The 13,238-nt window shown below is 73.1% G+C and overlaps 1 protein-coding gene across 1 annotated transcript; it reads right to left on the bottom strand.

The window, feature by feature from the left end:
* Positions 1-6,650: 6,650 nt before the first annotated feature.
* On the bottom strand, positions 6,651-13,023 carry LOC309684894 (uncharacterized protein). Its single transcript, XM_082500734.1, has 11 exons — positions 12,854-13,023; positions 12,134-12,258; positions 11,980-12,057; positions 11,100-11,157; positions 10,559-10,746; positions 10,426-10,480; positions 10,207-10,329; positions 8,477-8,581; positions 7,660-7,729; positions 7,293-7,411; positions 6,651-6,780 (listed from the first exon to the last, which is right to left on the bottom strand). The coding sequence occupies exons 1-11, from the start codon at positions 12,917-12,919 to the stop codon at positions 6,751-6,753; spliced, it is 1,017 nt and encodes a 338-aa protein (XP_082356860.1). The 5' UTR covers positions 12,920-13,023; the 3' UTR covers positions 6,651-6,750.
* Positions 13,024-13,238: the final 215 nt, after the last annotated feature.

Genomic DNA, 13,238 nt, shown 5'->3' with positions numbered 1-13,238 from the left:
AATGGGCTGTGGCTCCGCCCCTCCCCTCGTGGGCCAATGGGTGGGTGCCAGTGGGTGGGCAGGGCTCCGCCCCTCCCCTCGCGGGCCAGTGGGAGGGCGTGAGTGGGTGGGCAGGGCTCCGCCCCTCCCCTCGCGGGCCAATGGGTGGGTGCCAGTGGGCTGTGGCTCCGCCCCTCCCCTCGCGGGCCAGTGGGAGGGTGTGAGTGGGTGGGCAGGGCTCCGCCCCTCCCCTCGCGGGCCAATGGGAGGGTGTACACTGGACCACCGTGGCTCCGCCCCCCCTCGTGGGCCAGTGGGTGGGTGCCAGTGGGCTGTGGCTCCGCCCCTCCCCTCGCGGGCCAGTGGGAGGGTGTGAGTGGGTGGGCAGGGCTCCGCCCCTCCCCTCGTGGGCCAATGGGTGGGTGCCAGTGGGCTGTGGCTCCGCCCTTCCCCTCGCGGGCCAGTGGGAGGGTGTGAGTAGGTGGGCAGGGCTCCGCCCCTCCCCTCGCGGGCCAATGGGAGGGTGTACACTGGACCACCGTGGCTCCGCCCCCCCTCGTGGGCTAGTGGGAGGGTGCGAGTGGGCTGTGGCTCCGCCCCCTCCCCTCGCGGGCCAATGGGAGGGTGAGAGTGGGTGGGCGTGGCTCCGCCCCTCCCCTCGTGGGCCAGTGGGAGGGTGTGGCCGGGCCACCTCGGCCCCGCCTCCTCGGCCCTGAATGGCCGCCCTGACCCCGCCCCCTCCCAGCGCGGCGGTGCAGGCGTTCGTGATTGGCCGCGGCGGGTGGGAGGTCCCGCCCCCGCCGCCGGGGGCGCCGCCCCCCGTGCTCCCTCTACCTGGCGGCGCTGCTGCAGTTGGGGCTGGCGCGGGTCTACGGGCGGCAGTGCGGCGTCCTGCTGGGTACGGGGGGGGGGGGGGGGGGGGGCGGGGGGGGGGCGGGGGGGGCATGGGGGGGGCGGGGGGTTATGGGGGGATATGGGGGATATGGGGTTATGGGGGGTTGGGGGATATGGGGGGGATGGGGGGTCTCTGGGGGATGGGGGGTCTCAGGGGGGGTTATGGGGCGCTGGGGGGGCTCTGGGGCACTTGGGGGGGGTGGGACTGACGGGGGGCGCTGGGGGTCCCACGGCTGTTTCGGGGTCTCCCCCCTCCCCCCTCCCCCCCCCCAGAAGAGGCCGCTCAGGTTCTGGGGCGGCTGCACCGCGCGCGGCCCCCCCCCAACATCGACCTCAGCCCCCCCCGGCGGTGAGTCGCCCACTGCCCCACAGACCCCCCCCCCACTGCCCCATAGAGCCCCATAGAGCCCCACAGACCCCCCCCCCCCATAGAGCCCCATAGAGCCCCACAGACCCCCCCCCCACTGCCCCCATAGAGCCCCATAGAGCCCCACAGACCCCCCCCCGGCCCCATAGAGCCCCACAGACCCCCCCCCACTGCCCCATAGTGCCCCATAGTGCCCCACAGACCCCCCCACTGCCCCATAGTGCCCCACAGACCCCCATAGAGCCCCATAGTGCCCCATAGACCCCCCCCACTGCCCCATAGAGCCCCATAGTGCCCCACAGACCCCCCACTGCCCCATAGAGCCCCACAGACCCCCATAGTGCCCCATAGACCCCCCCTACTGCCCCATAGGCCCCCACAGTGCCCCACAGCGCCCTATAGGTGCCCCATAACTGCCCCACAATGCCCTATAGTGCCTCTCCACTGCCCTATAACCCCCCGTAACTGCCCCACAGCCCCCCCCAAACTGCCCCATAACTGCCCCATAGTCCCACCAACCCCCCCATAGACCCCCCATAACTGCCCCATAGCGCCCCATATCGCCCCATAGTGCCCCAAACTGCCCCATAGTGCCCCATAACTGCCCCACACACCCCCCAAACTGCCCCATAGTGCCCCATAACTGCCCCATATCACTCCATAACTGCCCCATAGCGCCCCATAACTGCCTCATAGTGACCCATAACTGCCCCACACACCCCCCAAACTGCCCCATAGCGCCCCATAACTGCCCCCCCCCCCCCAGGCCGCAGTTGGTGGCGGACGCGCGGGCGCTGATGGCGGCGCTGGAGTTGGCCCCCGACCCCTTCTTCGGGGTGATGGCCCCGGAGCTGCCCAGCCCCACGGCGCTGCCCCAGGTACCGCCCCACGGCGCTGCCCCACGGCGCTGCCCCACATCCCCCCACCCCCCCAAAAATACCCTCAGCACCCCAAAATCTCCCCCCTCCCCCCCCCCCTCAGGTGCAGCGGCTGCTGGAGGAGGTCCCGCCCCCCCCCCCGGGTGAGCTCTGCCCCACAAGTGTGGGGCGGGGGAGGGGGGGCAGTCTGGGGGGCGCTCACCCCACATAACCCCCCTCCCCCCTCCCCCCGCAGGCCCCCCCTGACGGTGTCCCCCGAAATCATCACCCTGCGGGAGCCCGAACCCCTCGTCCTGCCGCCCCTCGAGGTGGGGCTGCCCCATAGCGGGGGCGGGAGGGGTCGGGGGGCCGCCCCATAGCGGGGGCGGGGTGTGGGGCGGTTGTGGGGCTGCCCCATAGCGCTGTGGGGCGCAGGAGGAGCTGCCGGAGGTGACGGCGCGAGAGCTGGAGCTGCTGATGGAGGCGGAGGCCGAACTGCTGCCCCCCGGTGAGGGCACTTGTGGGGCGGGGGGGGCACTTGTGGGGCGGAGGGGGCACTTGTGGGGCGGAGGGGGGCACTTGTGGGGCACTTGTGGGGCAGAGGGGGGCACTTGTGGGGCGGAGGGGGGGCACTTGTGGGGCAGAGGGGGGCACTTGTGGGGCAGAGGGAGCACTTGTGGGGCAGAGGGGGGGGCACTTGTGGGGCAGAGGGGGCACTTGTGGGGCAGAGGGGGGCACTTGTGGGGCAGAGGGGGCACTTGTGGGGCAGAGGGGGGGCACTTGTGGGGCAGAGGGGGCACTTGTGGGGCGGAGGGGGGGGCAGTTGTGGGGCAGATGGGGGCACTTGTGGGGCAGAGGGGGAGGCTCTTGGGCAGATGGGGGCACTTGTGGGGCAGAGGGGGGGGCTCTTGTGGGGCAGAGGGGGGGCACTTGTGGGGCAGAGGGGGCCACTTGTGGGGCAGAGGGGGCACTTGTGGGGCGGAGGGGGCACTTGTGGGGCAGAGGGGGCACTTGTGGGGCGCTCAGCCCCACATCTGCCCCCCCAGTGGAGGAGGTCCCGGCGGTCCCGGCGCCGCCCCCACCCCCCGGTGAGCACTTGTGGGGCAGAGCACGGAGTGGGGGAGGGGAGGGAGGGGCACTTGTGGGGCAGCCCCATAGCCCCTCCCCCCCTCCCCCCACAGCCCCCCCGCGGCCCCCGGAGGAGCCCACCCTTCCCCCGCCGCCCCCCGAGGTACGTGTGGGGCGGATGTGGGGGCAGATGTGGGGCGGATGTGGGGCGGATGTGGGGCAGATGTGGGGCGGATGTGGGGCACTGACACCCTCGGCTGCCCCCCAGGCCGCCCCTCCCCCCCCCGCCGCCGCCGCCGCCGCCCGCCCCACACCGACCCACAGCCCCAAATCCCCGTGGGGAGTTCCGGGCGCAGCTGCTGCTGCCCCACACCCGCTGTGGGGCGCTGGTGAGTGGGGGAGGGGGGGAGGGGACACCCCCAAATCCGGGGGAGGGACACACACACACTGCCCCCCCCAAACCTCCGCCCCACAGCTGCTGCTGGAGCCGCCCCCCAAGCGCCGCCGGAGCCCCCCCGAGCTGCTGCGCACCCCCACCTGCGGTGAGGGCCCCACACCTCTGCCCACACCTCCGCCCCACACCTCCCTCTGCCCCACATCTCCCCGCCCCACATCTCCCCCGCCCCCACACCTCCTCCCCTGCCCCACACCTTCCTCTGCCCCACACCTCCCTCTGCCCCACACCTCTGCCCCCACACCCTCTGCACACCTCTGCCCCACACCTCCCTCTGCCCCACACCTCCCCCCCCGCCCCACACCTCCCCCCCGCCCCACACCTTCCTCCGCCCCACATCTCCCCCGCCCCACACCTCCCTCTGCCCCACACCTCCCTCTGCCCCACACCTCCCTCCGCCCCACACCTCCCTCTGCCCCACACCTCCCTCTGCCCCACACCTCCGCCCCACACCTTCCTCTGCCCCACACCTCTGCCCCACACCTTCCTCTGCCCCACACCTCTGCCTCACATCTCCCCCGCCCCACACCTCCCTCTGCCCCACATCTTCCTCTGCCCCACACCTCCCCCCCCGCCCCACACCTCCACCCCACACCTTCCTCTGCCCCACATCTCCCCCGCCCCACATCTCCCCCGCCCCACATCTCCCCCGCCCCACATCTCCCCCCGTGCTCCACACCTCCCTCTGCCCCACACCTCCCTCTGCCCCACACCTCCCTCCGCCCCACACCTCCGCCCCACATCTCCCCCGCCCCACACCTCCCTCTGCACCACACATCTGCCCCACACCTCCCTCTGCCCCACACCTCCGCCCCACATCTCCCTCTGCCCCACATCTCCCCCACCCCACATCTCCCCCGCCCCACACCTCCCCCCGCCCCACACCTCTGCCCCACACCTTCCTCTGCCCATCTCCCCCGCCCCACACCTCCCCCCTGCCCCACACCTTCCTCCGCCCCACACCTCCCTCTGCCCCACACCTCTGCCCCACACCTCCCCCACCCCACACCTCCCCCGCCCCACACCTCCCCCGCCCCACATCTCCCCCCCTGCCCCACACCTTCCTCTGCCCCACACCTCTCCCACCCCACATCTCTCCCCTCACACCTCCCCCCCTTCTCCCCCCCCCCCCGCCCCACACCTTCTGCCCCACACCTCTCCTGCCCCCCACCTCTCCCCCCTGCCCCACACCTCCCCCGCCCCACAGGCTGGCTGCCCCCCGAGCTGTGGGGCCTGTGGGGTCGCTGCGCGCGGCCCCCACCCCCCGCCCCCCCGCCCCCCCGGAGCTGCCCAGCGAGGTGGAGGTGAGCCCCCCCCGCCCCCCCCCGCCCCACAGATGGGCCCCCCACACCCCCTTAGTTGTGGGGCGCCCCACGGGTGCGGGATGGGGGGGGACGCGCTCGGGCGTTTGTGCCCCACAGGTGCTGCGGGAGGCGCTGGAGCCGAGTCTGCCCGTCCTGCCCTCCTCCGGTGAGCGACCCACGGCGCCGTGGGGCGGATGTGGGGCGGCCGTGGGTCACCAGGGGTTGCTATGGGGCGGCTGTGGGGCGCTATGGGTCACTGTGGGGCAGCTGTGGGTCACAACTGGATGACTGTGGGGCGCTATGGGGTGACTGTGAGTCCCTGTGGGGCGGCCGTGGGGCGCTATGGGGCGGCTGTGGGGCGCTATGGGGCAGATGTGGGGCGCTATGGGTCGCTGTCCCCCCAGAGGTGTCCCTGGAGGTGACGGAGGAGGAGCCGCGCCTGCGCCCGCCGCCCCCCGAGGAGCGACGGTGACGTGTGGGGCACTCGGGGGGCGCTTATGGGGCACTTATGGGGCAGCACTGACCCCCCCCCTCCCCCCCCCCTTTCTCTGCCCCACAGGCCCCTCCCCCCACCGCCCCCCCCACCGCTGCCCCGACTGCCCGAAGGCCCCGAACCCCCTCTGCCGCCGCGCCCCTCCCCCGACACCCCCACCCTGCGCAGGTCAGACGCCCCTCCCCCCCCCGGAGCCCCTCCCCCCTCCGGGAGCCCCTCCCCCACCCGGAGCCCCTCCCCCACCCGGAGCCCCTCCCCCACCCGGAGCCCCTCCCCCCCTCCTGGAGCCCCTCCCCCACCCGGAGCCCCTCCCCCCACAGGCTGGTGGGGGCGGCGCTGCGCGAGGGGGGAGCGGAGCTGCAGCGGCTGCTGCCCCCCCCCGCCCCCCGCAGGGCGGCCGCGCGGCTCTTCTGCCTCTGCCTCGGTGAGACCCACACGTGGGGGGCGGACCCACACTTGGGGGGCGGGGCCCACACTTGGGGGGCGGGGGGGCACTTGGGGGGCAGACCCACACTTGGGGGGTGGACCCACACTTGGGGGGTGGGGGGGCACTTGGGGGGCGGACCCACACTTGGGGGGCGGACCCACACTTGGGGGGTGGGGGGGCACTTGGGGGGCAGACCCACACGTGGGGGGCGGACCCACACTTGGGGGGCGGGGCCCACACTTGGGGGGTGGGGGGGCACTTGGGGGGCAGACCCACACTTGGGGGGCGGACCCACACTTGGGGGGCGGACCCACACTCGGGGGCTGGGGGGGCACTTGGGCACGGGGCCCACACTTGGGGGGTAGACCCACACTTGGGGGTCAGGGCCCACACTTGGGGGCCGGGGGGACACTTGGGGGCGGACCCACACTTGGGGGGTGGACCCACACTTGGGGTTGGGGCCCACACTTGGGAGGTGGGGGGACACTTGGGGGGTGGTACACACTTGGGGGGCAGAGCCACATTGAGGGGCGAGACCCACACTTGGGGGGCAGCCCCACATCCCCCCCCCCCCCCCCAACGGGGGCCTCGCTCCGCTCCCGCCGTGGGTCCGCCCCCCGAGTGTGGGGCTGCCCCCCGAGTGTGGGGCTGCCCCCCAAGTCCCCCTTCCCCCCAGAGCTGTGTGGGGCGGGGTGGCTGCGGCTGGAGCAGAGCCGCCCCTACGGCCCCATCGCTGTGGGGCGCGGCCCCCGCGGGCCCCCCCCCCCCTCCCCCGCTGCGCCGCGCTGACATCACCGCCCGACGCCGTCGTGACATCACCGTGTTGGCGCTACCGCGACATGGCCACGCCCACAGCGCCCCCGCCCCGCCCTCACGATGACATCAGCGCGGCGCTGACATCACCGCGTCAACGCGTCGCCGGGGCGTCGGCCAGGCCCTGGGGGGGGGAGGGGCGTGGCTGTGATGTCACACGGGGTGCAGTGATGTCATCACAGGCGCTGACAGCACCGGGGGGGGGGGGGGGGGGGGAGAGGACTTGTGGGGCAGGGCCGTAGCTATGGGGCTGAATGTGTGGGGCGGGGGGGAACTTGGGGGGCGGGGCGGTAGGTGGGGGGGGGGGGCGATGTGGGGCAGGGGGTGGTTGTGGGGCAGAGGCCTATGTGTGGGGCGGGGCGATGTGGGGCAGGGGGTGGTTGTGGGGCAGAGGCCTATGTGTGGGGCAGAGGCCTATGTGTGGGGTGGGGAGATGTGGGGCAGGGGGTGGTTGTGGGGCAGAGGCCTATGTGTGGGGCAGAGGCCTATGTGTGGGGTGGGGAGATGTGGGGCAGGGGGTGGTTGTGGGGCAGAGGCCTATGTGTGGGGCGGGGCGATGTGGGGCGGGGGGTGGTTGTGGGGCAGAGGCCTGTGTGTGGGGCGGGGGGTGTGGGGCGGGGCGGGGCGGGGTCTCACCATGGCGCGGCGCAGGCGGTCGGCGTCGCCGGGGGGCAGCCGGGCCAGGCCCTCCCCGAAGGCCGTGGGGCAGCTGCCCCACACGTCCCGCAGCAGCCCCACAACCCCCTCCTCCAGCTCTGGGGGGGACAAGAGGGCGTCGGCGACCCCCCTCTGCCCCACAGTGACCCATAAGTGCCCCCCCGGCCCCACATCCCCCCCCCCCTCCACCCCCCAAGTCTTCCCCCAGCCCCACATCCCACCCCATAGCGACCCACAAGTCCCTCCCCGGCCCCACATCCCGCCCCACGGCGACCCCCAAATCCCCTCCCGTGCCCCCCAAGTCCCCCCCCCCCCCCCGCCCCACAGCGCCCCCCAAGTGCGGTACCGGGGGGGAGGCGCCCACTGCCCACCGTGGGGCCGCAGGCGTGGGGCAGCTCCGCCGCGTGGGGCCACAGCTGTGGGGGGAGAGGGGGGTCAGGGCCCGCACTGCCCCACGGCGCCCCACAAGCGCCCCACGGAGACCTCCCCCCGCCCCACAGTGCCCCATACGCATCCCGCTGCCCCATAGGGACCCCCCACCCCATAGGGTTCCCCTCCTGCCCCATAGCGCCCCACAGAGACCCCCCGCCCCATAGCGCCCCACAAGTACCCCATAGGGACAGCTCCTGCCCCATAGAGACCCCCTATGGACACCCCTCCCCCCATAACTGCCCCATAGAGACCTCTCGTGCCCCACAGGGACCCCATCCAGACCCCCCCCACCCCGTAGTGCCCCACAAGTGCCCCACAGGAACCCCCCACTCTGTATCGCCCCATAAGTACCCCATAGAGACCCCTCCCTGCCCCATAGGGCCCCATAGAGACCTCTCGTGCCCCACAGGGACCCCATAGAGACCCCCCCCACCCCATAGCGCCCCACAAGTGCCCCATAGGGACCCCATATGGACCCCCCCCACCCCATAAGTACCCCATAGAGACCCCTCCCTGCCCCATAGCGCCCCATAGAGACCTCTCGTGCCCCATAGGGACCCCATAGAGACCCCCCACCCCCCATAAGTACCCCATAGAGACCCCCCCCGCCCCATAGCGCCCCACAAGTGCCCCATAGGAACCCCATATGGACCCCCCCCCCCCGAGTGCCCATAGGGACCCCTGTGGGCCCTCCGCCCCACAGCGCCCCACAGCGCCCCACAGCGCCCCACCTGTGTGGGGCAGCGCTGGTGCAGCCGCAGGAGACAGCGGAACACGGGCGGCTCCTCCCCCACGTCCTCCCCCAGCGGCAGCGCCCGCAGCAGCAGCGGCACCACCTGCACCAGTGCCCACCAGTACACACCAGTGCCCACCAGTGCCCCCCAGTGCCCCCCCCAGTGCCCCCGGAACTCCCACGGGGCCCTTTTAGCCCCTCCCCGGTCCCTCCCAGTGCCCCATAGTGCCCTCCCAGTCCCTCCCAGTGCCCCCCAGTGCCTCCCAGTGCCCCCCTTTCCCCTCCCAGTCCCTCCCAGGCCCCTTTACCCCCTCCCAGTCCTTCCCAGTCCCTCCCAGTGCCCCATAGTGCTGTCCAGTCCCTCCCAGTGCTCTCCAGTGCCCCATAGTGCCATCCCAGTGCCCCCCTTTCCCCTCCCAGTCCCTCCCAGTGCCCCTTTACCGCATCCCAGTCCCTCCCAGTCCCCCCCAGTGCCCTATAGTGCCCTCCCAGTCCCTCCCAGTGCCCTCCAGTGCCCCATAGTGCCATCCCAGTGCCCCCCTTTCCCCTCCCAGTCCCTCCCAGTGCCCCTTTACCGCATCCCAGTCCCTCCCAGTCCCCCCAGTGCCCTATAGTGCCCTCCCAGTGCCTCTTTACCCCATCCCAGTCCTCCCAGTGCTCCCCCAGTACACACCAGTAGGGCCCCAGTCCCTCCCAGTGCCCCCTTTCCCCACCCAGTCCCCCGCAGTGCCCCATAGTGCCCTCCCAGTGCCCCCCTTTCCCCTCCCAGTCCCTCCCAGTCCCTCCCAGTGCCCCCCCAGTCCCTCCCAGTGCCCCTTACCCCATCCCAGTCCTTCCCAGTCCCTCCCAGTGCCCCATAGTACCCTCCCAGTCCCTCCCAGTGCCCCCTTTCCCCTCCCAGTCCCTCCAGTCCCTCCCAGTGCCCCTTTACCCCCTCCCAGTCCCTCCCAGTCCCCCCAGTGCCCCCCAGTATACCAGTTCCGGGGGCAGCGCTCCACCCCGTGTCGCGCCAGAGCGCCGCAGGCGTTGTCCCGCACGCGCCCCGGGCCCCTCCCCCGCCAGCGCCCGCGTCAGCACCGCGCGCCCCGGCCACGCCCTCCCGCGTCAAGGAAAAAGGGGCGGGGCCGGCAACGCGCATGCGCGGGGCGGGGCTGGGTGGGGCGTGCCGCACTCGAAGGGGGTGGGATGGGGGCGTGGCCTGAGGGGGAGGGGGCGGCGCCGGCGCGGCGCCGGCTCCCGGGGTGGGGGCGTGGCCTGAGGGCAAGGGGGGCGTGGGCCTGCCGGGGGGGCGCGGCTTGGGGAGCGGGGGGCGGGGCTCTGCGCGCGGGGGCGGGGCTAAGGGGCCAACTCTTAAAGGGACAGTGTCGGGCGGAGGAGGGGGGCGCGGCTTAAGGGAGGCGGGGCGCGGGGAGGGCGGGGCTGCCCCTGATTGGCGGATACGCTCCGAGGGCGGGGCCGGCGGCCTCAGCCACCCGCCCCATAGCGAAGAGGGCGTTGCTGCGCACTTCCGGGTGGGGGTCGTCGGTGGCCGCCCCGCCCAGGGCGGGGCCGAGGCGGGGCAGGAAGGGGGCCACGCCCCCGCCCAGCGCCCCGCCCATCCTCGCCCAGCATGGCCGCCGCCCACGAGCGCTCTCCCACGCTGCGGCGACGCCCCTGGGGGGGGGGGGAGGGGGAGGTCGGAGGGGAACTTTGGGGGGGCCCCTCCCCCCCCGCCCCTCCCCCACTCACCAGCCCCGAGAGGAGGTGGGGCAGAACCTCCTGGAAGAGGGGGGCGAAGGCCCCGCCCATGGCCACGCCCACCGCCACCAGCCCCTCCCCCGCCATCTCCCGCAGCTCCGCCTCTGCCTCGACCTGGGGGGGGGGGGGGGGGGGAGGGGGGAGGGGTCAGGGTGGGGGGAGGGGTCACCCCCACCCCTCCGCCCCTCCCCCCTCCGGCCCCGCCCCCACCTCATCGTTGTCATCGTCATCATCAGCGCCGACTCCGCCCTCCCAAACAGGTGATCTGTGGGGGGAGGGGGGAGCGGTGAGCGCCCCTCCCCACCCCCCCGCCCCTCCCCCCGCCCCTCCCCCCCCCCCGTACCTTCCCTTTGATGACGTCAACCAACAGGCGGCCAATGGGCTCCAGCACGGCGGGGGGGAGGGCGGGGCCACACCCCTCCAGGACACGCCCCAGCGCCCCCAGGGCCCCGCCACCGCCGCCCGGGGCGGGGTCATCCCGGGCTCCGCCCACCAGCGCCTCCAGCCCCGCCCACAGGGGGGAGGGGCAGCCTGAGGGGGGGGGAGGGGGAGGGGGGGTCAGAGCACCACGAACGCCCCAAATCCCCCCAAAAGGGCCCCAGAGCCCCTCCCCCCCCCCCCCCCCCCGGGACCCCAAATCCCCCCGAGTGGCCCCTCCCCCCCCTCCCCCCCCCCAGAACTCACCCGCGGGGGGTGGGGGAGGGGCGGGCCCCTCCCCCCAGGCCGAGGCAGAGGGTTCCCACCGTCTCGAAGGCGGCGCAGCGCACCCCCACCCGTGGGAACTGCGGGGGAGGGGTCAGGGGGGTCACGGGGGGTCACGGGGGGGTCACGGGGGTCACGGGGGGGTCATGGGGGGGTTTTGGGGGGGGTCGGGGGGTCCCCACCTGCAGCAGCCCCATGACCGCCTCCAGGGAGGGCTCCAGGTAGGGCAGGAAGGCGGCACTGGGCACCAGTAAGACCAGTGAGGCCCCTCCCAGTACGGCCCCGTGTCTCACCAGTAAGCCACCAGTCCCTCCTCTTCCCATCCCAGTACAGCCCAGTGCCTCTAGTCCCCTCCAGTACGTCCCACTGCCCATAGTCCCAGTACATCCCAGTACATCCCAGTCCCTCCCAGTCCCCCGTAGTCCCCTCCCAGTCCCTCCCAGTACGTCCCACTGCCCCATAGTCCCCTCCCAGTACACCCCAGTCCCTCCCAGTGCCCCATAATCCCTTCCCAGTACATCCCAGTCCCTCCCAGTGCCCCATAGTCCCCTCCCAGTCCCTCCCAGTGCCCCATAGTCCCCTCCCAGTCCCTCCCAAGTGCCCCATAGTCCCCTCCCAGTACGTCCCACTGCCCCATAGTCCCCTCCCAGTACATCCCAGTCCCTCCCAGTGCCCTGTAGTCCCCTCCCAGTCCCTCCCAGTGCCCCATAATCCCTTCCCAGTACATCCCAGTCCCTCCCAGTCCCCCGTAGTCCCCTCCCAGTGCACATAGTTCCCTCCCAGTCCCTCCCAGTGCCCCATAGTCCCCTCCCAGTACGTCCCACTGCCCCATAGTCCCCTCCCAGTACATCCCAGTCCCTCCCAGTGCCCTGTAGTCCCCTCCCAGTCCCTCCCAGTGCCCCATAATCCCTCCCAGTACATCCCAGTCCCTCCCAGTCCCCCGTAGTCCCCTCCCAGTGCCACATAGTTCCCTCCCAGTCCCTCCCAGTGCCCCATAGTCCCTCCCAGTACGTCCAGTGCCCCATAGTCCCCTCCCAGTACATCCCAGTCCCTCCCAGTTACCGGCTGTGCTCGGCCACCTCCCCCAGCACCTCACAGGCGTCCTCCACCTCCTCAGCGTAAGCCCCGCCCACTTCCACCCTGGGGGCGTGGCCAGAGGCGGTAAGGGGCGGGGTCCGCGCTAGCCCCGCCCCCTCCGCAAGCCCCGCCCCCTTACTCAACAAGCTCCTCCTCCTCCTCATCATCACTGACATCATCTTCCATTGGCTCCGCCCCCTCCTCCTCCTCCTCCTCCTCTTCATCATCGAAGAGGAGGAACGAATCAGGACCCTCCGAGGCCGCCTGGGCGGGGAGGGGGGCGTGGTCAGGGCGAGCCACGCCCCTCAGTGCTCAGAGGGGGCGTGGTCAGGGCGAGGCCACGCCCCCCTCCCCTGGACAGGGGGGACTCGGGGGGTTGGAGGGCCACTGGGAGGGGGGAATTTGGGGTGAAAACAAACGATTTTTGGGGCACAGAGCGGCAGTTTGGGGGGGGGGGGGGGGCAGAGGGGGGTTGGGGGGAGCGGATCCCCCCGAGGGGGTTTGGGGGACCCCAAAGGGTTGTGGGGTTTGGGGGACCCCAAATGGGTCGTGGGGGTTTGGCCCCCCCCAAAGGGGTCGTGGGGGTTTGGGGGACCCCCCGAAGGGGTCGTGGGGGTTTGGGGGACCCCAAATGGGTCGTGGGGGTTTGGCCCCCCCCAAAGGGGGTCGTGGGGGTTTGGGGGACCCCCCAAAGGGGTCGTGGGGTTTGGGGGACCCCCCGAAGGGGTCGTGGGGGTTTGGGGGACCCCAAAGGGGTCGTGGGGGTTTGGGGGACCCCCCAAAGGGGTCGTGGGGGTTTGCCCCCCCCCCCCCCGCCCCCCCGCGGGGCTTTGGGGCGGAGGGCCCCCCCAGCACTCACCGGGGGGGGCGGTCGCCGCAGGGCCCCCCACAGGACGGGGACGACGCGGGGCAGGAGCGGCCCCATCCCCTCCCCCCAACGCCTCCGCCACCGCTGCGGCCAGCGCGAACCTGGGGGTACGGGGGGGGGGGTTGGGGGGCGGGGGGGGGGTGGGGGTCCCGGGGGGGGGATGGGGGGGGATATGGGGGTCCCAGAGGGGATATGGGGGTCCCAGAGGGGGATGGGGGTCTGGGGGGGGGATGAGGGTCCCAGAGGGGGGATGGGGGTCCCAGAGGGGGTATGGGGGTCCTGGGGGGGATATGGGGGTCCCGGGGGGATTATGGGGGTCCCATAGGGGATATGGGGGTCGCAGAGGGGATATGGGGGTCCTGGGGGGGGGCACATG

This window comes from Vanellus vanellus, assembly GCF_965231255.1.
Source record: "Vanellus vanellus genome assembly, contig: HAP1_SCAFFOLD_1058, whole genome shotgun sequence".
Lineage (NCBI taxonomy): Eukaryota > Metazoa > Chordata > Aves > Charadriiformes > Charadriidae > Vanellus > Vanellus vanellus.
The sequence above is the reverse complement of the archived record's forward strand: the minus strand, read 5'-3'. Positions and strand labels throughout refer to the sequence as shown.

What these genes read in the sequence shown, in the direction of transcription:
- LOC309684894 (XM_082500734.1), bottom strand. Translation starts at nt 12,919, where the DNA reads ATGGGGCCGCTCCTGCCCCGCGTCGTCCCCGTCCTGTGGGGGGCCCTG. An exon ending in TGCGGCGACCGCCCCCCCCG is followed by an intron (nt 12,259 to 12,853) that starts GTGAGTGCTGGG and finishes CTCCCCGCCCAG; the next exon opens with GCGGCCTCGGAGGGTCCTGA. An exon ending in CGGTCATGGGGCTGCTGCAG is followed by an intron (nt 10,747 to 11,099) that starts GTGGGGACCCCC and finishes CCCCCCCCTCAG; the next exon opens with GCTGCCCCTCCCCCCTGTGG.